The following is a 24,514-nucleotide window of genomic DNA, read 5'->3' as shown; positions in this document are numbered from 1 at the left end:
TTGAGATTTTGAAAATTTCGCAAATCTCCTTTAAAGTTTGTCAAAAGACATAACCTTTTATTAAATTCGACAAAAGGATAAAATTTTTAAGTATATAAGTGTTCCAAAATCAAATGTGATGGGAGGTTTATGAGATGTTTGAAGTGTAGAATTTTGAAATTTCAAAAAGGAGGTTTATTCGATTTTTAGAGTTTTAGTAGAAATTTTTATTTTTTTACTAAATGTTAAGAGAAGTCAACAGAGGTTTATGAGATGTTAAGAGAAGTTAATTTATACAAGTTACGTACTACTTTTTAGGTAGCTTAGTCTGGAGTATTATTAACGATCTAATACTCGAATCCTTATCTCTCTCTCGACCCGTCGACTTTGATTGGAGGGTCCAAGTTCCTCCAACACTGCTCGTCTTTTCATCTGCTCGTTCTCTCACAGCCAATTTCTATTCTTTTCATCTTCTTTTGCGTGTTAACAGGCAGAAGATTGCGCAGGTAATCTTATTTCCTTTTTGTGGATTGTGTTACTTTCTTGTGGTTCTTGCCCTTAATTTCTAGTCCTTCGCTTTTAATGATTATATTTTGTGTGTTTATTCCTTTTCTAATTTACCCATTCCTAATCTTTCTTTTATACCTTTCCATTTTATGTTCGATCTGATTCTGAGCGAAACAACCCTTTCTTCTTGCTATCGATCTGGGTCCGATCAGTCCCATCAAATCTCTAAAATTTGAAAAAAAGAAGTAATTTTTACTAATGGGAGTTCATGATCTGAAGATGTGGATATTATGTTTGCAGTATATTTATTGTGTTTAACATAAGTGGATTGATGTTTGGGTTGTCGTCGTTTGGTGACAATTGATACTACTTTAGGATGGGTGGAAGTGCGATAGATGATGATTGGGAGCTGGCTTCCCCGTCCAATGGGGTTCGGACTGTGGTTTTGGTTGGGCGGACTGGAAATGGCAAAAGTGCGACTGGCAATAGTATACTCGGAAGAAAGGCCTTCAAGTCCAGGGCCAGCTCATCTGGCGTTACTAATACTTGTGAATTACAGACAGCTGTGCTGAGGGATGGCCAAGTGGTGAATGTCATTGATACTCCAGGTATGGCCATGCAAATTTTGTTATTATCATTATTACTATTTAGAACATAAGCCTGGAGTGTGTAGACCGAGCAGTATGCATCAACAGGTGAAACTTTAACAGAAAATATAAAAATATCTTTGAAGATTATGTGGTACAAGTAACATAAGTTAGTATCAGAATATGCGTACCAACTCAAAATTTCTGCCAATATTAGATCAGCTATGACCTATGGATTAGAAGAATGATAATCAAGTAAGAAACAACACATTCAAAATGTAAAAGTTACTAAGGCCAACGAGTGGTACAATTCTTCGAGATAAACTAAATAATGAACATATTCGTGGCAAGTTAGACAAAGCACTTGTACAAGATATGATAGGTGAAAGGCTGTTAAGATGGTTGGAGCATGGGTAGGCCAAATAAGCATAAGGAGGTGTGAGCTAGTTAATGCTAGTGGCAGCCTGGCAGGAGGAGGGGGAGAGGTAGACCAATAATAACGTGGAATGTGGTAATAGGCAAGGGTTTGACATTTGTTAGAAGATATTGCGGAAGATGATTCTTGTAGCAGATCCACCTAGTATGATTTAAGACTTGTTTCTTGATTTGCTTTTTGTTTCCAATTATATTTTAGCCCAATTGGTACTCATACATGTTAAAGAAGACATTGCATTTAACATTTTAATTGGCACAGATGAATATTATTTTTAAAATAAATTGATATTTATTTATATTTTAAATATTTTTGAATGCAAAATGACATTTCAATGTAGATACCTGGATGGCTGGATATATGAAAGAAGACATATCATATCTAAATTTTAAAATAATTTTATATAGTTTATAACAATTGAATTGCCCTTGCAGAATCATTTCATAAAAAATTTATGTAATAATTCCTTTCATGTTGTATTGCCTTGATCATAGTTGTCTAAAGCATATGATTTTCAATTCAAATCAGAGGAGTTGATTTGATTCACTAGTCTATCGATTTGAATCTAGTAGGCAAATTGAAATGTGAGAATTGGCCTCAAGTAGTGCAATTTTTGATCCAACTATTATGATAGCAATTTGAATCTTACAATTCAGGATTTGTAAGCGTTCACGTTCGACCAAATTCTAAAATATCTATTTGCTTCCTAATGGAACTCAATGATTAAAAAAACAGAAAATTCACTACTCTGTTGCTGAAAGCCAATAGACAACATATTTCTGCTTTTACCTCTCTTTTGAATTGTTTTCAAAATTTAAGTTTCCTGAACTTTTTCTATAGAGTTTGGCAAGTCCTCCATTTGTTTAGTTCTCCTCATGCATAGTTTGTTTTGAAGCTAGGAGTGTTTAGATATGGAGACATTTGAGACCATTTTACATTTAAAAGATGAGACATTTTAACTTTTTCAACTTTCATATGAATACTAGACTTTTCATACATACATAAATTTGTATGTGTATGTAAATTAAGGTACATGATCATTCAATTTTCCTCAAATCTATTTCATTTTTAATGTACGTTGTTTGTAACTTTGTTTTAGACATATACATTTATCATACAATGGATTTTTAGAATGCCAAGGATTTGATTGTAAATTCTTCATTCGCAAAATTAAGATTTTGATTCTTGATTCAAAATCAAATTTGACTCTCCTAATACTTCTTGGTGATGATTTTTGCTGATCAATGCCATTTAATAAATGATATTTAATTATATTTTAAAACTTCCATGATGAAAATATTATTTTGATATCGTTATGAACCCAAAGAAGACATTATATGCGCATTTACTAAAAACTATGATACATTTTGGACATATGATGTATACTGAAGTCAAAGATATAAAAAAATAACACTTCATTACTATATATAATCCTAACAAATAAGAAAAATTAATGAACTAATTATGATACTGATTAGTAGAGTGTAAAAATTAAATCAAATTGAGTATTGATATGTTTAATGAGATGCTCGTCTAGGCAAAATATAAACAATGGTAGAAGAGGCTGGTCTCATAAGTGTTCATGTGACCTCCACTAGATTTTTTGTTTACACTTCATAACACATAAACACACATGCACGCATATTGTTATGTTCCAGAATTTCCTCTTTAAAAGCTATTCTATTTGAAGTTGTTGACATATTTAAAATTTTGTTGATATTTTTTAGGATTGTTTGATTCTTCTGTGGAATCTGAGTTTGTTGGCAAAGAAATAGTCAGATGTATCAACTTGGCGAAGGATGGAATCCATGCAGTCCTAGTGGTTTTCTCTGTTAGAACACGCTTTTCAAAAGAAGAAGAAGCTGCACTTCGTAGCTTGCAGATGTTGTTTGGGAATAAAATTGTTAACTACATGATTGTTGTTTTTACTGGTGGGGATGAACTTGAAGAAAATGATGAAACATTGGAAGATTATTTGGGTCGAGAGTGTCCTGACTCTCTAAAGGTTACTTTCCATAACTTGGTTTAACCTCAGCACTTTCATAAATCTTTGATTTAGTTGCTTATATTTTGATAATTTCATCATAGTGTTGCAAGTGATATATGGCCTGCTCATTTTCTGTGCTTTGACTGCGGATGATGTTGTTTGTATATGCATGTAGATTTTTTGTATATATCTTTTTTTTTTGATTAGTAAAAATAGATGTCATAAATAGGGAATCAGGGCGGTGCCACCCAACTTCAAGCGAAAGAAAAGAGGGAAAAAAATAAATCAACTTTGATAGTGTGTCCATCAAGGACAATGCTATTTCCTTTTCTGGCTTTCTCTATTCATAGAAATACCCTTCCATGCCCAGGCTTCCTTTCCCACAGTTTTAGCAGTGACATAATGCTCTCCCGTAAGAGAAGAAGTTAGATTCCAAAAAATTCTGGTCCAGGGGCAGTGGAGTAGCAAATGGTCTGCATTTTCAGCATCTTCTTTGTGTAGGAAGCATATACTGACTGATGCAAAGCCCATCTCTAAAGGTTATTTAGAGTGAGGATCTTCAGTAAAAAAAAAAGCAACTTTGTTTGGCTCAAGAGTTCTCAAAATAGCTATTAAGCCGGGCCTCAGAGTGGCTGTCTAGCTGCTTGTAGGAGGACTCACCATGAAGCAGTCATTTTTGTTGAGCTTCCATAAAGGCACATCCCGATTGGTCCCACTGGGGACATTACTTAAAAAAGTCATCAAAATAATCGATCTCCCAATCATGGGCATTTCTAATGAATGGGATGTTCCAAGCTGTCTAGTTGACGGAGTGATCCACATGGATACTCACCAAAGCATCGTTGTTGTGGGAAAGATTGAAAATAGTATGGAATTGAGAACTGAGAGGAGATGAGCCACACCAGCTGTCATGCCAAAAGAAAGTATTGTTCCCACTTTCAACATGGAAGGATGAATGTGAAGAAATCCTCCAAACCTTTAACGATCAACTTCCGAACACTTATCCCATGGGACTGCCAGGTGACAAGTGTGAGAGATTTAAGACCCAAGCTGCTTCTTTGGCTTGTTGCCGAACAACTTACCTTTTAACTAAATGGAACTTAACAACCTCCCCCATGTTTCCCCAAAAGATATCTTTTTCCAATGCCCTTCAATATTTTGGCCACAGAGCGGGGATAGGGAAGAGAGACCTGGAGTATACTGAGAGGTTGGACAGGGTGCTTTTGCTGAGAGTGAGACTACTACCTATAGAGAAGTAATTAGGCTTCCAGCCAGCCAATTTTTTTTTCTTTGAATCCTTAGCTTCCCAAAAATATTTTTTCCTTGAACTTTACACCAAAAAGAGACCAATTTAATTTAAAGGAAAGGTCCCAAGCTTGCAACCCATGATACCAGCCAAGAAATTGCCATTATTCACATTCCTATGGTGTAAAAGTTTGTCTTTCCTTAATTGACTTTCAATCCAGAAATTGCTTCAGAGCAAAAAAATAAGCCATCTGAGATTAAGAATTTGATGAGCCTGCCCCACAGAAGATTGTGGTATCATCGGCAAAGAGGAGGTGAGAAACTTTTAGCTCCCTACCATTTCCATCCACCATCAGCCCTTTTTTTAAGAGTCTTGTTCCTGTGGCATTTTGCAGCGAGGCTGAGAACCTCCATGACAATGATGAAAAGCAAAGGAGATTTGGGGGGGGTGTCGCCTTGTCGTAATCCCCTAGAAGAGTGGAAGAAGCCGGATGGGCATCTTTTAATGGGAATTGAAAACGATGGTTTAGGATGCCCTGCCCAATCCATTTGCACCATAAGTTCTCAAAACCTTTTTTTTGTTTTTTTGTTGAGAATTTACAAAAGAAAGTCCTTCACAAACATGGTGAAAGGCTTCTTTCACATTGAGTTTGCATACAATTCCCCCCTTTCCATCTCTAGAGTGGTTATCCACATTTTCTGAAGCAATGACTAAAGTATCCAAGATTTGCCTTCCTTTAACAAAAGCATCTTGGTGCTGTACTATGACTTCCAGGTTGTTTTTTTCTGTCATGAGGCGAGAACCTTGGATAGAAGCTTGCAGACACTGCCCTGCGAAACTAATCAGTCAAACATCTTTGATGTTAATAGCCCCCACCTTCTTAGGGATCGATGCAGTAAAGGTAGAGTTCATCTTGTCTACAAATCTTCCTGTAGAATGGAACTCATCAATGACCTCAATGACAGCAGCTTTGAGAACATCCCAATTTGTATGGGAAAAAAACCATGGTGACGTAAAATCTGGAGCTTTATCACCATTACAATTTCTCAAGAGAATTTCAATGCTCCAGCCACCTAGCAGTAGAGGTGCAGATTTTGCTGAAATTTATCAACTCAACCTGTGGTCTCCAGGTAGAAGGCCACGAATTAAAGGGTTTTGTAGAAATTACAAACACCTTCTTTAATGTCCCCATCTTCATGTACTGTTTCACCATTAATTACAACTCTGTTCAAGGTGTTGTATTTTATTTGAGCATTGGCTGTGCAATGGAAGAATTCTTGTGGGAGGGTGTTGTATCTCCTATGTGTATTGGCTGTGTGATGGAATGATTCTTTTTGCGAGAAGGTCTGTCTTGCTTTTTCTTCATTCTTAAGGTCTTGAGAAATTTCTTGCGCATCAAGATCCTGAATTGTTCTTAAAATAGCTGATTTTGTTAGATGTACATCTCTTAAGGCGTTTCTATCACATCATTTGAGTTATTCTGTAATCTCTTTCAACTTGGAAGTAAGAACGAATCTTGCGAATCCTTCAATGTGGATTGTAGACCAACATTCCTTGATAAGCTTCAAAAACCTTCTTGTTTAAGCTACATGTTTTTGAAGCAAAAAAAGAGTTGGCCCTCACTTTATTCCTCTGGTGTCCAACAAAATGTGGAAGTGTTCAGATGTAGGCCTAGGGAGAAGGTTTTGGTAACTTTGGTAAAATACATCTCCCACACCATTGAGATTAAAAAACTGTTGATTTTTGAGAAAGAACGAGTTGCTTTTGAGTTGCACCAGGTAAAATGGCCCCAAACAAGTGGGAGGTCAATAGGAGCATTCACGTGAAGGAAATCCCTAAACTCTTTCATGTGCATTCTCCAAGGTTAACTTGTTCCTTTCATGAGGGAAACACACCATGCCTTCAATAAGCTGTGGAGCATTCCATTTTGGTCCAACTTCATAGAGCTCATTCCAAAACACGTGTCTGGATCGTCTTTCACCTCGTCTGTGCACACCAGTAAAAAACTGGGAAACCTGTCATCCAACTTCCTGAAGAGACAGGACACTGGCAAGGCTCCAGTTGGGTGCTCAACTAGTTCAACTGTGTCATCCTTCCCCATAACCTGGATCCCTCCAGCACTCCATCGGCCTTGTGGTAAATTCAGCTGCTATTTGTTGCATCATTAGATACTGGTGATCAGGCTCTTGTTATGAGTATTTAGCTTAGTTTCCTGCAGACAGATCACATCCCCTTTCCATTCTTTCAAGAAGCGCTTCACAGACAGCATGCCTTTTAGCTTCATCATTTTTATCCCAAGTTCCAAAAAATTAGTGTTACGGTCATAGCTCCAGCAAATAACCCTGCCGCAGCCAGCCTCCTCAGGGTCTGGAAAACTCCCACTCCTGCTATATTTTACTGAAAATTTCTTCAAACCCTTGCTATTATCATTCTTTTTGTGTACTAGTGTTCCTCCCAAGGTTTTGTTTGCCTTCCTTCTCATTTTTTTCTCTATTTCCTCAGGTAGTCTCAATAGTTTTTTTCTTAAAGCCATCAAATGATTCAATGACTTTGCTCACCGTCCCGGCCTTCTGAGGAACCCAATTAGAAACCTGACCCTTGTACTGGTTACTGTCACTGTCACTGTCAGTGCATCTGAATTCCTTAAAGTTGGTGACCACGAAGGTTGTACTCCAAGAGTGCTTTATCACACACTGATATCAAGGCTAGGTTTGGATGGAGGAGTTTTGTCAGGCGTGGTTCCAAAACTTTCCTGAACATCAACCAGACTCCTTGAAGAAGCTTATGAGTTGGTCACTTTATTCTTGGTATTGTTAGAGACAGGGAGGACACTTTCTGTGTTGCGAAGGCCACTGGGGGCGCTAGGTGATGGGTGTCCAACCTCCTTAATTGAAACATGGGTTTTTCTGGGCCCAGGATTATGGGATAGATCAGGGGGGACTGTTGGACCTTTGCCATTAAAGGAGTGAAAAGGGCTTGGTTTTGGAATGTGGGAAGGAAAAGAGAAGTCTTTGGGCCTAATAAGAGGCTCTCACCAAAGGCTTTAAAGCAATTGAATCCTTGGGCCTGGGAGAGGTCCCACTGTTTTCAAAACTGATTTGAGAGGAATCCGGCCGTCTGCTCATGTTCAAGTCGTCCATGGTCACTTGAGCGAAACAGCATGTGGTTACACTCATGTCTTCAAGGCCACTGGTTGTGCAAGGCTTTTCATGAGATGCTGATGCAGTGGCCGCAGTGAGGGCAGGAGCCTACTTTCTCCGTGGGACTTTGATTCTTGGTATCTTCAATGTGTTGAGAGTCCTTCATTGTTGCTGTAGGGGGCCGGATGCCAGATTTTCTCAATGAATTACTCTCAATAGAGTGGTCCTTTTCTTATATAGAAGTCATTTTCCCTAATTACAATATATCCCTTAATTACTATATCTCCTAATTACAGCATCTCCTAACATTAAGCATCCTTATTACTGCATCTCCTAACATTAAGCATTGACCCCTAATTCAGGAAAGATATTTATAGATCTATTTCCTAAATAACTATACAACAATTTATGGTAGGTTTGATAGATTTGTTTCCTAAATAAATGTTGAACAATTTATGGTAAGTTTGTTGTCTATCCTACTAACATCCCGCCCGGTCGATCAAGAAGCATCAATTTGCCAACAAGAAACTGATGACATAGTCGTGTCATAGCTTTGGTGAAGACGTCCACTATCTGAAGGTCCCTTGAGACATGTGGAAGAGAGATATCCAGAGTATCGACAACTTCCCGAATAGAATGGCAGTCCACCTCGATATGTTTGGTACGCTCATGATAGACGGGATTTGTAGCGATCTGAATAGCACTCGTATTATCAGCATGAAGAGGAGTGGGAGTAGATTGAGGAAAATCTATTTCAGCAAGTAAGCCATGGAGCCACACAATCTTCGAGCAGGTTGCTGACATGGCATGGTACTCTGAGTCGGTCGAAGATTTGGAAACACGATCTTGTTTCTTACTCTTTCAAGAGATAAGGGAATCACCAAGAAACATACACGGTACACCTGCCCTTACACCAGAAATGGTGCATCAAATAATTATATCGGCATTTCCGCTTTAGGGCTGCAAGGTAAGGGTACTATACCCTCTCAATCTTTGCTTGTTGATTCCTAAGAAAATGGATTCCACTTCCTTGTCTTTTGTCCCTAAGAAGGATCATTAAATCAGGGATTTCAGCCTACTAGTTTGATTACGTGAAAGTTCTTAGTAATAGGCTTAGAGAAGTGGCAATGGTTGCTTCTATTTCCAATCTGCTTTTGTTGGAGGTAGACAGATTTTAGATGCTGTTCATGTGGCCAATGAGGTTGTGGAAGAAGTTAAAAGGAGTTGATGAAAGTTTCACTGTTTTAAATTTGATTTTGAGAAGGCCTATGATAGGGGGAGTTGGAGCTTCTTAAATAATGCTTTTGTTAAGAAAGCTTTTCATGTGAAATGGAGAGGGTGCATTAGGGTTGTCAATGATTATTAGTGGAGGACCTACGACTTGGTTTTTGGCTTCAATGGGGGTGAGACGAGGGGATCCTTGATCCTCTTTCTATTTTAATATACACTGATTGGCTGGCTTTATTAGCTTGATGTTGTTGGTCCTATTTCTTTTTAGTGTTTTTTTTAAGGGTGTTTGCTGATCCTCCTAATTCATTTTTCATTAAAAAATCTTGCTAGTTCAACTAATTGTACTTGAGATATTTGACTCATCATCACTTATGCTGTCCTAGGCAGTTAATTCTTTGAACTTTTGCTCAAAATCAACCACTTTCATTGTACCTTGTTGACAACTTTAAAATTTATTTTCTGATTTTATCTATCTTGAAGTCTTACTCTGTACTTGATAGTTAATTCTTTGGAATTTTCTCCACTACTCAATCACTATTTTACCTTGTTGAATGCTATAAAAATTATCATTAATATTTATGCTTTTGTTAATCTTGAAGCTTTTTTTTTTTTCTTAATTTCGTCCATAGTTTGTAGGAACTCCCATATTGTGAAAAGCACACAATGATACCAAGTTAACGTTCCTGAGGGTAATTGGTGGCGTTATTTTAGGGAAAAAGGTTGTGAAAATATGTGTGAAAATTGTGGCCTTTTAAGATCGGGAGGTATAAAGGGTTTAGGAGATTGTTTAGATGCTGTCATGGTACTGTGATAGTTAACTTTGTGAATATTGTGTGGATTTTGTTTATTGGTTAGGGTTCAAAATTAAGAATTTTGTGTTACATTGGGAATGAAGGCGAAGGCCATTAGGATCTTTCTTAATTTCACTGTGTATGGACAAATCTGAATAGTTTATATGCACTGAAAAAGAGACAGAATTTCTGTCCACAAGTATTTCTTAATAGTATTTGTGCTCTCTTGGGTTTATTCTGGTGTTGCTTGATTTAGGTAATTTACTATTTTGGATATCAAGTCATTGTAAAGATTAGGATTACAAAAGCCAATATAAATTCTTGCAACTTCTTTGAACAATTAAGACAACAATTTTTGAGAATTGCAGCAGTAATTATACTTTCTTTTGGAATGATGTGAAGCAATTCTAACCCCAGGTGCAATGTTGAATCAATCATGGTTGTAATTTCCATGAAAATATATGATTAATTATAATGCATGGCCCTATTTCTTTTACCTCCCCTTGCTATTTATTTTTAAGGTGGTCTTGAAAGAAAGGAACAGAAGGTCTTTCGATGGGATGGTCTCTTCTTTGCAGGCTGTCAAAGATAACTGGAGTTCTATAATCTCCAGTTGGCATAGTGGGATGCCTGAGATGGACTTCTCTGTTATTCTTGATTTCCTGGATGTACTTCAGTGACTGGTGTATTGTCTAGTTTTCTCTTAATTTCGCAGTACCTGAATGGAATCTTCTTGATGCAGTTTCGCTCTAATAAAATTTTTCTTTGCTGAACAAAAAAATAAATGAAGCAACTTTTGTAATAAACACCCAGAGTAGCACACCATCATAATTAAACTAGCATGTCTAGACCGTGAATAGTTAGGCATCAAATTTAAATCCCATAACCGTGTATCTTTGATTTTAAAATGTCTTTTCCTCTAGCATCCAGTGGCCTACATGAGTGGCTCTTAATTTGTTTGGGTAAAAATGCCAAATTGTACGAGTAGCTACTAAATTGTTCATAACTTTGATGTAGGAAATTCTACGCCTGTGTGAAAATCGACGGATACTCTTTGATAACAAAACCAAGGATGAACTTAAGAATGCTGACCAAGTGCTGCAGCTTTCCTCCCTTGTTAACAGGGTCCTCACACAGAATGGTGGACAACCATACACCGATGAGTTTTTTGCTGAAGTGAAAGTGAGTGTGTTCTTAATCTTCAGCATCTTTTGATACTTTATCTATGAAATATGCGGATGGTCACTATATTTCTTTGACAGAAAGGGGCTATGAGGTTGCGTGATCAGACAGAAGAGGTTGATTCCTTGAAGGGGTACTCTAAACGAGAAATTTCTGAATTAAAGGAGCAGATGCAAATTGCATATGAAGGGCAACTCAAACGAATAACTGAGATGGTACATTTTGCTACCCATGTTCTCTCATTTGATTGTTGAATGCAGATGTCTGACAATGCATCTATTTTATGGCCAGAATCATGGCATCAACCTCTGTACTGTAACTGTGCAAGTGACATCTATTGTCAGAAATTACCTATAAAAAATGTAAATTGTCAGGAAAATGCACTAGAATCCTCAGGAGCCAGAAATGCGTGTGTACTGAAAAGAATTGTTACTTTTGTGCATAATTTAATCATAAAATAATATAAAATGCATATGGTCTAGTGCAGAAAGAAGTAGGATCTGTTTTTAAGTATCTGATTTAGTTCTAAGTATCTGATTTAGATGGACTAAGTCAGATATATAAAACAGATCCTACTTCTTTCTGCACTAGATCATATGCATTTTATGTCTGATTTAGATGGACTAAGAGGGGCTAGAGATAATGAAGAGATGAGGTGTCCCTCTTGGCGCGACTTTCTCTACCCTTCGAGTACTCATGCATGGCAGCCTTCTCCCTCATGTCTACTTCTATTCCCCCTTCTAGGCCTCCCCTGCCATCTATCATCCTTCCTGTTCACGAGCCCTAGCTTCGACTCCAAATACTTTTGTATCCAGCTTCCTTTGACAACCTTATTGACTTCGTACCAAATACCGGTGATGGCAGAGGCCCTTGCAACGATTGTATCCTTCTCTTTGAATGTTCAACTTCTTACTTTGACCACTTGTCTCGACTGAAACTCCCTCTTCGACGCCTCATGACGATCATTTCCTTTCCTTTCCTTTAAGATCATTTACACCTTTCCAAACCCTTGCAATGAATCTTGATTTCTCAGTTACCTGACAGGTTGCAAGTTGATCCCTAGCCTCGCATAACTTCCTCGTCATTCTACTGTTCATTCTAGTCCTCTCTTATCCATCCTGTTGACTTTTTTGGATTTCCAAAGGCCCCTGTAGGTGCTTGAATCAAAAATGGGAGAGTTTGCTTCCCTTAGAATTGAAAGTGTTCTCGGTGGTTGGCTGGATTCTGTGATTTAGCATTTAACGGAATACACTGGGAAATTCATCTCATTCATCATGCTGGCGAAGGAAGAGCTGGTCTGGATCTTGAAGATGTTGGGAGTGATTTTCGAGGCTATTGTTGGGATTGCAGAGAGCCAACAAGGAACAAGATTTGGCAAGGCTAGGACTAGTGTGGGGGATTGAAGCTCTGTGAAAATGGTAGGAGTAAATACATTTTGAAGCCTTGCTAGTGTTTTTGCCGACCACCACTGCATTTTTTGCTAAAAGAGTCGGTTGGAGGTGTTTGGACTGCAGTTCAATGAACATCAGTTCATAGGCATTCATTTTGGGGAGAAGTGGTCCAAAGGCTCTCGCTGTATTCATCTTATGCTGATGTAGTTAAGAGGGGGGCCTAAGTCGAAGACGGATTCAGAAATGGTTTCCTTGCACAATCACATGGGTTATATTGAGTAGAGAAAGATGAAAGCTGTTTGGGTCATTAAGGAAAAAAGCTCAAATGTTGAGTGCCTAAATTCAGAAAGCTCAAATGTTGAGTGCCTAAATTCAGAACTGCAACATACTAGGCCTGGGTTCGAAAGGGGTGGAATGTTTACTAGAAAATTGAGAAGAGGTGGCTGGGCTGAGTTTATAGGAGTGTTCGCTTTCTGGGAACCTGTGACAGGGTGCGGGAGAAAGATGGTGCTGACTTTGGCAAGCAAGTTGAAATAGCAGCAGCTGGTCATATTGAGTCGAGGAACTTGAATGTTGAAGGGGATATGGAAGAGGGTTCAATGTTTGATTCTGATGAGGAGATGAGCAGCATGTGCGAGTTGGAGAAGGAGCTTCTAGTTGATGAGATGAGAGCTGAATTCAAGGATGAAGGATTGTTTCAGTTGTTCAAAAATCTTGATGAAGAGCTAGAAGAGGGTGAGGCTAACAAGGAGGAGAATCCGGAATTGAGTTCGCTGCAAATGGAGAGTGCTAGTCTTCACTCAAACTCAGATCTTGCACAAGTTGGTACAGATTATTCCAAGTGCAATTGTGACCATGTGAATGCTTTAAATGTTGTGGGAAACTTGCCTTTTGACCTTGGCTATGGGCTTAGTCCCTACCTTGTTTCTAAGTTAGTCGTCCCTGTTTCGGAGGACCCTTGTAACGTCTTTGTGAAAAAGGGTTTTGGGAAGTCGTATGTGGATTAGGGGTTGCTAGTCTAATGTGTTGTTTTAGGTTATTGTTAATGGTGAATTTAAATCTTGGTTTACTGTTTAGAGAGGCATTAGACAAGGTGACCCGTTATCCCCCCTTTTATTCGTACTTGTAGGCTGTAGCTGATATTTTAAGTAGGATGGTGGATAGGGCAGTTGATAAGAGGTTTGGTTAAAGGATGCGGTGTGGGGAATGGAGGGGTTGTAGTCTCATATCTTCAATTTGCTGATTATACCATTTTCTTTTTTGACAACCATAATCTTTCGTTTAGAAGAATTTTGGGTATTCTTAATGTTTTTAAGAGTTTCATTGCTTAAGAATAATATGGGGAAAAATGGTTTAGCAGTCTTAAATGCCCTCGATGAGAGGATTGGAGTTTGGGCAGCAGAAGCGGGGTGTGGTTTATTGGAGTGGCCCCTGACTTATTTAGGGGTCCCACCCACTGGGTGGGATCCTAGAAGGACGGATATTTGGAATCCAATAGTGGAGAGGATTATGAAGAGATTAGACGGTTGAAAAGGTGCCCTTTTCTCTTTTGGCGGTAGAATTATGCTTATCCAGGCTTGTTTCTCTAGTATCCCTTTGTATTTTGTTATTTTTTTTTTAGAATTCTAGTGGGAGCCGCTAGCAAGCTGGAGAGAATTATAAGGGGTTTTTTGTGGGCTAGTTTTGGGGGTTGTTGGACCATTTAGTAAATTGGGTGAAGGTTAGTGAGTCTAAAAAGAAGAAGGGGGGGACGGAGGGGGGTTGGATCTTGTTAACTTAGTGTTTGAAAACACTGCTCTTTTAGCTAAATGATTGTGGGACTTCCCCTTGGAAGATAATTCCCCATGGCATAGAGTTATTCGTAGTAAGTTTAGGTTGGATGAGAATGGGTGGGATACCAGTGCTAGCTTGAGATGTTCTCTGGGGAGTCTGTGGAGGCCTATTTCCTAGATTTACTCTATTTTTACCCCTAAAACTAAATTTGTAGTGGGGAGTGGATTCCGGATTTGTTTTTGTAAAGACTCATGGCTTGGGAATGATTATTTTTCCATTTCTTTTCTGCATCTTTTTAGATTGTGCTATGAGCAAAACAAAGTTATTTCTTTCTTTTTGGATCATGGGAGGGGCTTTCCCGTCTCTTGGAATCTTCATTTCAAGAGACCTTTGAATGATAGGGGGATGGCGGAGTTGTCTTCTTTGTTGTTTGTATTGAACAATTGCAAATTATCCTCGGGTAGAGATGTTCTTAGTTTCTGGATCATTTAGGAGTGTTTTCTTGTAAATCATTCTTTGAATTTTTGACCTATTCAAAATTATCCCTTTCCTCTTTATTCAGTTATTTGGAAGGTTAAAGTTTCCCCAAAAATTAAAGTGTCTGCTTGGTTGGTTGTGCTTAACAAAATTAATACCAATAACTTGCTGCAAAGTAGGAGACCTTTGAAGGCTCTCTCTCCAGATGTTTGCATGCTCTGTTATAGGAATTCCAAAACAGCCTCTCACATCTTTTTGCATTGTGATTTTGCATGGAGGATTTTGTTCATTGTTATGAAAGAGAGTTGGGTTTGCTCTTATTCAGTGGAAGTTTCGTTAATCACTTTTTCGCAAGCTTTGGAAGAAGGAAGGAAAGAGCAGCTCTATGGAAGTGTAGTAAGTATGCAGTTTTATGGGGTCTTTTGGCTGGAACAAAATGCGCAGGCTTTTTCCAGGAAGAAGTTGAATTTGTATTTGGTGTGGGAAAAGATTCAGTTCTTGACTTCTTTACGGTGTATTGGGTTTGGAATTTTTAAAGATGGTAGCTTTCAGGATTTAAACAGGATTGGAACAATTGGTTGGCTTGATTTCTGTCTTTTGATATTTTAGTTTTCTCTGGTTTGTTCCAGATTTTTTTGGGAGATGCCTTTTCTCCCCCTTGTAAACTCTCTTCCTATTAACGAATAATTTCTTTCTATAAAAAAAAAAAAAAAAAAGATTTAGATGAACTAATACAAGGCTCAATCTAGTTTAAAAAGAAAAAATTATTCCAAGGATCAGCTTACAGCTTGAATCATGGATTAAGCATCTGTAGGTTTATAATTTGATTAAATATTTCCCCTGCATCTCTAAACAAACATAGGATGGCTATGTTCATACCCCCAAGATTTCAATATTTGAGTTTTCACTAAACTTTGGGGCTTCAAGTATGTATAAAATTTGATAGAAAATTTGATGTTGATTGTAAAAGAAAATTATGGATATTTGTAGTAGAACATCAAAATATTTTATTTAACTTTAGAAACTGTTTAATAGGCGGCTTGATGAATGATTAGAGCTGAAATAAGTATTCATGAATTCCAAATGTGGTTTAGAATGTGCAAAAACTATAAAACGATAAGCATATAAAAAACTTCAATTTCATTGAAATGAAATCCATGACCCAAATAGATAATAGTTCATACACAAATGCAATTTAGCACTTTCTTAAAACTTCAATTCCATTTTAAATCAAAAGATTTATTTACTCAAATCAAATTTGTCGAAATTTGTAAAAGAATTAATAAATCCTCAAAATTTCTGTTGTCATCTTATAGAAAAAACACTACATTGAGTTATATATATATATATATATATATATATTTATAAGTAAAGGAAGCTTTATTGAAAAGGCATCAAGGGGATGCCTGCCCACTATATTGAGTTAATATTGTGGAATTTTGAAACTCAAATTTCAACTCCTACAAAATTTTGTTCAATAGCCATATTTGTGACAAATTTCTTTGAAATTTAACAATTTCTATACATTTTAAATGCTTCGGAAATTCTGTAAGATGGAAATTGGGCTTTTTTTTTTTTCTAGTTTATTGCATGGGTGTGGGAAAGTGGAAATTTCAATGGGAATGTAGAAAATCTGTTATGGAAATTTAAGACCATTCATGTCATATCTAGTAGCATGATTGACCATTGTTCAAGACAAGCTCAAAGTGACAAAAGTCCCAATAGGCGCATAAAAGCGACTTGATTCTTCAGATATTGCTTTAAAGCTTGTTCTTTTAAAAACTCATGATATGTAAAATGAAAAGTCTCAAAGTTTTGGTTGATAAGTTCATTTAAGTTATCCCAAGATAATGGACATTAATCTGAAAGGGAAAGGGGAAGACTAGAGTTGTTTCCATGGTAAGTCAATGGACTAGTTTTCTTCATTGTTGTTTTCTTCATTGTTATGTACTTGGCATATATTATAAATAGAGGGTTAGACCTATCATTGTGATTAGGTCTTTCAATTTACCCCATACTTCAACATGGTATTAAAGCATGATTCGACCTAAACCCTCATAATCCTATGCAAATCTGCCACTATAGGAGGGCCACCTGCACTCCACACCCAAATGGAGTTGTAGTGAGGTAAATATAGACATATCTTTGAAGTCACTCATGTACCTACTTTATCAGATGAATGCCCAGTGTTTTTGAGTGATACTATGCTCACAGCCTCATTTCAACAGAATGCATTTCTCAGTTCTTGGTGGTAAAATTACCTACTTCTTCTCTCCCTGAATGCTCCTTTATTCTCTTGACCTCCTTGTATATTCAGGTGTGTGTCCTTTGTTCCTCAATTAACCCCTAGGGTACGTAAGTTGGATCCTAGTGCTATAAATGTATTTTTTAGGCTACTCATTTTCTCAAAAATGGAATATTGATGTTAGTATTATCTTGCATAACCTTTTCTAGTCTATGCCATTCTATTCAAATTCCTTGAGCGCCTTTGACCTCAATGAGTCCTTTCCTCTGTGTAGCTTTTTTGATTTTGGCTTATTATCTTTACTACATCATCCGCCTACATCATTTAGTTTGTCATTTTTGTCTTGATCATCCTAATTTTTAGGTGTAAACACAACGGCGACTCAAGTGGAAGAGCCTTCACCAGCTTCTACTTCTATGACTTTGGTTTCCTCATCTTATGGATCACATTTCCCAAGATGTTGATCTTTCCATTGTTATTTGAAACACAATATACAATCTCTAATTTTGTTTGTTATGTTTTCTTGTCACCCTTGTATTACTATTTTGTTAGTACTCTATCTTCTGTTTCTATTCTTAAAAATGTTTTTGAAGCCTTGTATTGTTATGGGTGGAGGACTACAATGGCACAAGAGATGTGTGCATTATAGGATAATGGTAATTGGGAACTAGGTCTATGGTTGGTGGTGTATACTGTGAAAGTCAATCCCAACGGCTTTGTGGCTCGTCTGAAGGGCCACCATGTTCCTAATAGATATACTCAAGTGTACGGTTTGAATTATTCAAATACATTCTCTTCGGTCACCAAGCTTGCCTTCATCTCCTTAGCCACCACTTGTCACAAGCCTCTGCATCAATTAGACATGAGGAATTGTTTCTGACATGGTGTTTTTTCAGGAGGACGTCTGTCTGGTGCAACCACCTGAGTTTGTTGCTTAGGAGAGTCAAGATTAGTGTGTTGGCTCAAGAAATTATTGTATGGTCTAAAGTAGTCTTTAGAGTATGGTTTGGTCAATTCGATGTTGTAATACTTGAGTTACTCTTCAATGGTGTATGATAGACCACTTGTATTTGTCATTACCAATGATCAAGGTATCTGGCACCTAAAGCATTTTCTACAGACTAAATTTTAGATAAAAAATTTAGGGCCATTGAAATACTTCCTGGGTATAGTAGTTTCCAAATCTTTTATGGGGACTGTTTTGTCATAAAGGAAGTATGCTATTGGCCTTTTAAATTAGAATGTGCTGTTGGGATTTAAACCTATACGCCCATGGATCCTAACAGCAACTTAGTTTTAGATGTGGGTGATTTGTTGGTCAACACGCTAGACGATATTGGAGACTTGTTGGAAAGTTGAACAAAGTATATTTTAACAATAAATGTTGTTAGTTTCTTGATTTGTGAAGGAAAGGTCGTTGGGATGCCATCATTTGTATCTTTAGATACTTTAAAGGTGCACAAATATCTTTTATTGGGATCTAGGTCACACTTATATTCAAGGATATATAAATGTATATTGGGCTGGAGTTGGTGGTAACTTGGTATCCTGGAAAGTAAGAAATAAACTGTTGGGGCATGGTTGAGTGATACTTAGATTATTTGGCCATGGCCTACACTACATGGAAACTTGTTTGGTTAAAGTACGTGTTGGAGGAACTTAATTTTCCACATTTTCGGCCTCTGGAATTGATGTGAGATAATCAAGCTGCAATTCTTACTGCCTCCAATCTAGTCTTGAGTGGACAAAACACATTGAAGTTGATTGTCACTTTATTTAGAAGAAACTTGCACAAAAGCTTGCTACAACCATTCACATGAAGTCTGAATTCCAACTTCTTTATTTATTCATTAATGCCTTGGAGATTGCTCGTGTTTCATCCATTTTAACAAGCTAGTAGCATTTGATATCTATGCTTAAGGGAAAATGCTATTGGTTACTTTAGTTATTAGCATTATTGCTATGTGTTATTGATGTGTTTAATGCCCGAGTTAGTGAGGGTATTATGGTCATTGTTATGTACTTGGTATTACAAATGAAGGGTGAGACCTATCGTTGTCATAAGGTCGTCCAATTTACCTAATGCTACAGTCTTGGACAACTTGTTACCTGTGACTCAGACATAGACAATCTTGGAAGTGGTTTTTTTTTTTAAGTATTTAATACTAATAAAGGACTGACTGTCATTTTTTTTTATTCCTTGATTAGGGATACCCAGAGTGGGTGTTCTGTTAGGGGGTGGGAGGGTTTTAGGTTTATGAAAAACTCCGGAGACTAAAAGAGGTATTACAACAAAACCAAGCCTTAGTCCCACTAAGTGGGGTTGGCTAGACTAAAAGAGGTATTGAAGCAGTTGAATTTATTTATTTATTTATTTATTTTTGGGGACATTTTAGGGTCTACAAAGCTGAAACAATAGGTGACCTTATCATGGAGGACCACCTACATATTTCAGGCTGCTCATTCAGCACACTTATTTTCGGCATATATTAGAAAATTGTGCTTGTAGTAGGGTTTCCTTTGTATTGTGCAAAGTACTTTCCTTGGTACTCTGTAATTTTGTATTTTGTTGAGGTTTTTATGTAAATATGTGTTAGTAATAATTGGTATAAATGCTACACATGTAAGTTGTTTTGACAGGTATTGTTTGATTCAGAATTGCTATTGCAGTTTCTCTCTCTCTCTCTCTCTCTCAATCACATGCATGTGTGTAGCTTCCTTCTTTTTCTTCCTCTGTTCTGTTTTTCTCTCTTCTTTTTCTCTCCCTATTCTGTTCTGCCCCCTGCTGTCCATGCCTCTTCTCTCTTCTATTCTGCTCTGTTCTTCTTCTTCTTCCTACTCTTTTCCCATAATCATATCAATTCTCTCTCTGATTTCTGATATTCCTATTCACCTTGATTTGATTATATATATGGGTTTTTTTTTTTTGGGGGAGGGGGGGGGGGGGGGGGGGGGGGGCGCTGGCTTTCAGATTATGAGGTTACTAATATCTTTGCAAAATGCACTTGAGGGTATAATTCGTAAGGAAGTGTGAATCTAAAGGGCAATTGTGACTCAATTTTTTCGTAGATTGACCAAGGGGAAGATGAGATGGAATCTAAATAGAGGATTTTAGTCTAGGTAAGGGGGCAGGTTGTTAGAGATTGTAGGTTGACTGTTGAAGAGATTACTTGTATTTTTAGTTTTTTTATTTATATTTATTTTTGTTACTATTCTCTGTACTCGGGAAGATTATTTAGACCCTACGTTTGAGGGTTTGAAGTATTAATTATACATTTATCACTTTGATCCTAAAGAAGAGTTGTTCTAAGTGTTGGATTTTTGACCTATTAGCTTTGTAACAATTGGGTGTAAGATTATTGCTAAAGTTCTTGTGAATAGGTTAACTTCAGTGTCATGTGATACTATTTCATAAGCTCTATGTGCTTGTGTCGGTTGGGCCCTGTTTTTTTTTTTTTTGGGGTGGGGGGAGGGGGGGTGGGGTGGAGGGAGATTAGTAGCTAATGATGTGGTGAAGGACATTTTCATAGAAAGGGACAGGGATCTTTAGGCTGGACTTTGAAATTGTTTATGATGGTGTTAGTTGGAACCTTCTGGACAAGGTTCTTATAAAGAAGGGATCCAGTATGAGGTAGCAGTCTTCAGTTAAGAGAATGTCCCTAATGCATCATTCAATGATTATTAATGGAAAACCTAATTGTGGTTTAGGTCTTAAAAGGGGTCTTAGGCGAGGGGGTTTGTTATTTCCTTTCTTCTTCAATTATTCTTGTGGATGCTTTGAGGGGAATGATAGATAGGGCAGTGGACTAGGGTTTGTGGGAGGTACTGGGGTAGGCAGTGAGGGAGTGTCCCATTTATGGTTTGTGGATGATACTGTTATCTTCTTTAGATGATTATAGTGAATATTTTTTGAATATCCTTAATATTATTTAGATTTTTGGGTTGAACATTAATCTTGGTTTTGGTAAGATGTTGGAGTTGACTTCTTTAGTTGGGTCCAATGTTTTAGGTTGTCCTTTAAATTTATTTAGGAGTTTCTTTGTATGGTGGTCCTAGGTCTCTAGGTTGTTGGGATCTTGTGATGACTAAGGTGGTGAGGCGCTTAAATGGGTAAAGAGCGCTTTATTCTCATTAAGTGCATGTATGACCCTTTTTCAGGCCTCCCTCTCTACCATTCCTTTGTCTATGTATGGGATTCGTGCTGGGCAGCTAAATAAGATTGAAAAATTTGTAAGAGGGCAAGGGTAGGGAAGTAAAGGGGATCTTTTTATTAGGTGAGAGGTGGTTTGTAGGTCTAAGGAAGATGGGCGCTTGGGTCTTGGGAAGATGATGCCAAAAAGCATACTGGGTAATGGCTCTGACAGTGCCCCTTAGAGATGGAAATCCTGCATCTTGGAGCTATTAGAAGTTAATTTTGCTCGCAGGTGAATAGTTGGAATGAGAATGTTGACATCCCACAGCAAGATTCCCTACGCCAGTATGAAAGCATACTTAACCCACACAAAAATATGGGCTCCATGCTATGTGCCCTTGCACTAGTCTGTGCTAGGTCTTAGATGTTCATTAAAATGATGTGTTTCAGGTAGGTATTAATGGGCTTATGATGTTTTGTTTAGGTTGAATTGAAGCTGAGGGAGACAACTTGGCGACTGGAGCAGCAATTGGCTGAAGAGCAAGCTGCGCGGTTAGAGGCTGAAAAGATTGCCCAAGCAGCTCAAATGAGATCAGAGAATGAAATTCGCAAGCTTAGAGAAAATTTGGAGAAAGCACAGAGGGAGACCGAGGAGCTCCGTAAGCAAGCTGAAAGTGGCCGGTGTGCCATTTTGTGATGAAAATTGCACACACCAACAATATAGAACTTTAATTTTCTGGCTCTGTCGATTGCTGTTATTGCAATACAATTGTTACTTACTATCATGATTATAACTCCGCGTGTAAATATCGATGTTGCTGAGGCGTTTAACTTTAAAGAGCTATGGAGACCTGCACTTTCCTATTTACCTTTCAATTTTGCTGTCTGTAGATTACTCCTCAGCTGCTTCTAGTAGCTTTGAACGGACTTGAATTTTAATTTGACTTGATAAATTGAGCTTTTTCCAAGTCCAACAAGCCATCCTTATAAGTTGTGGCTTGCGCTTGGAATCATTCCATTTGTCAGGCCAAAACGCAAGTGAAAAAAACACAATTGTTTAGCTTGCTACCAGCAAGCCCCCGTTTGTTTCGAAAACAGTTAGGGTCCATTTATTTATGGGAAATATTTTTAATTTTTTTTTGTTTTTAGTTTTTAAAGAATTGTAAGTCAGTTTATTTTTAGTTTTCCAGATTGATGTTAGAAAGCGAGAATTTAAAGAGTTTGTATACTCGTACAAAATAATTTCTCATTTTTATTTTTAGATTTCAAAATAATTATAAAAAATAATTTGTTTTTAATTTTTTAAAAGATTAAATAACAACAAAAAAACAAAGTCTTAAGTACACTAGGTGGCGTTAATTTATGCTAATTTATAGCTTTGCCTGTGATGCACTTATTATCCTAATTTTTTCACACAGAGCTTACCCCAAGTTCAGGTAAAAGAGGGGGTTTGCAGGTAGTGAAGAGTCGGCATAAAATTTATCTGATCTCTGATAATTTTTTAAAAGAATATATAATAAATATTAGGGATTATGAATTTTGGAATTTGAATTTGGATTTGTGCTGATTTAAAAAGTACTTATTTCATAGTCCTCATAATCAAGGTTTAAGATTTGAATTATATGCTCTTATACACAAACTAAGAAATTAAAAATTTAGAAAATAATGGAAAGATGGATAGTTCTCACATTTTCATATAAATTTTAAAAAATAAATATTAATATGGTATTTTATTTTAAAATTAGAAATGAAAAATAAAATTATATTTACAAGTAAATAATGTCAAATTTTTTTAATTATTTTTTGTTTGATTCATGTTGTCAAACTAAAAAATTAACTAACTTTTTTGTATTTTTTAAAAAATAAAAAATGAAAACTAATTTTCACAATTAAATGAGTCTTTATGTTTTGTTTATTTTTAGTTTTCTAAATAATTATAAAAATATCACCGTGTTATTCTTGGCTTGTGAAAAATAATTATTTTATTTTTAATTTTTTAGATAATTACAAAAATGTCACTTTATTTTTTAGTTTTTAAAATTTATGTAGCGAAGTTAAAGAACATTGTTTATTGTTTCTAATTTTTTTTTTTTTTTATACAAGTTTGAGAAAACTAAAAAATAAGGGTTGAAAGTGAAAAGTAAGAATTGAACAAATGTCATCATGTGTTATTCTATGATTTCAATCTTCTATATATAAATCTTGAAAAATTATGCAAACATGAAAATCAAGGGAATATTTTATAATTATGTACTGAATATATTGTTTTTTCACAACAAAAATTATAAAATGGAAGCTATTCGATTGAAGATGCTTAGTTATAATTATTTTATTGTCGTCTAAGCATCAAAAGCTCTTGAATGGAGCCTTTATCTTTTGTTGTTTTATTGGATGTTGAGTTTAATTCATGGCTGACCTCATCAATGAGTTATTTGAATTTTTTATATGCTATGATTGATGATTTATATTGCTGTTGATATGGGTTTGGGAAATAATTAATTTTTATAATAAGATGAAATATAATAAAAAATGTATAAAAATAAATAAATAAATAATTATTAATTAATTATTTTATTTGACATGATATAGGAAGAAAATAAATGTTATTAGAATGAAATTTGCAAATAATTATTACCTATTTATTTCTTGCTATGGATTCATAAAATATTTAAATTATTATTAATTTGATAATAATAGCATTTTTTTTAATATAAATTACCAAATTATTTTAAAAAATTATTCTAGTCTAAAGGAGTACACAGCTAAAATTAAAGTTTTGCCTTCCATGCTTCGACAAATTAAAATAATTTATTTTTGTAAATAGTATTTTTAGTAGAAAAATATTTGCTTCTTTGAAGGAAAATATTGTTTTTTCATTAATACAACAATATATAAATGTCATATTAGCACTTAGACGCTTAAGAATTACTCATTATGTAATATTTAAATTTTAAAATTTGTAAAAAATTCTACCACTTTTAACAGTTTTAGGGGTCAAATGTAAATGAGTGATTTCAAATAGTTAAATATATTTTTTGAAGTACTTATATTTGTGGACAAATATAACATATAGTTATATAACACATAGTATATAAACCCCAATGAATAAAAAAAAAAAAGAAATAAAAATGAATTACTTCTCCTTGGGTTTGTAAGGTTTGCATCTATTATTTATTACTCATATAGTTGACTGAGAATGTTTTCGAAAAAGAACCTAAAAGTGCTTATAATAATGCAATTCCTTATTATTATTTTTTTCATTTTACTAAAATGCTGTTGTTTTAGTACAAAATGTTTTCGAAAAAATTAACATACAAAAATATTTTCCAAAATAGGGCATGGCAGCAAAACTAAATACATGAAATTTAACTTTAAATTTAATGTTAAGATGTTTTTGGGAGCATAAACTTCAAA

General features: G+C 36.1%; 1 protein-coding gene across 1 annotated transcript; it reads left to right on the top strand.

Moving 5' to 3' along the window:
- Positions 1-254: 254 nt before the first annotated feature.
- On the top strand, positions 255-21,976 carry LOC131161381 (immune-associated nucleotide-binding protein 9-like). Its single transcript, XM_058117117.1, has 6 exons — positions 255-485; positions 862-1,094; positions 3,234-3,511; positions 10,918-11,082; positions 11,163-11,297; positions 21,585-21,976. Exons 2-6 carry the CDS (start codon positions 863-865, stop codon positions 21,795-21,797), a joined length of 1,023 nt encoding a protein of 340 aa, XP_057973100.1. The 5' UTR covers positions 255-485; position 862; the 3' UTR covers positions 21,798-21,976.
- Positions 21,977-24,514: the final 2,538 nt, after the last annotated feature.

The sequence above is a fragment of the Malania oleifera genome, chromosome 8 (assembly GCF_029873635.1).
Source record: "Malania oleifera isolate guangnan ecotype guangnan chromosome 8, ASM2987363v1, whole genome shotgun sequence".
NCBI lineage: Eukaryota > Viridiplantae > Streptophyta > Magnoliopsida > Santalales > Ximeniaceae > Malania > Malania oleifera.
The sequence above is the reverse complement of the archived record's forward strand: the minus strand, read 5'-3'. Positions and strand labels throughout refer to the sequence as shown.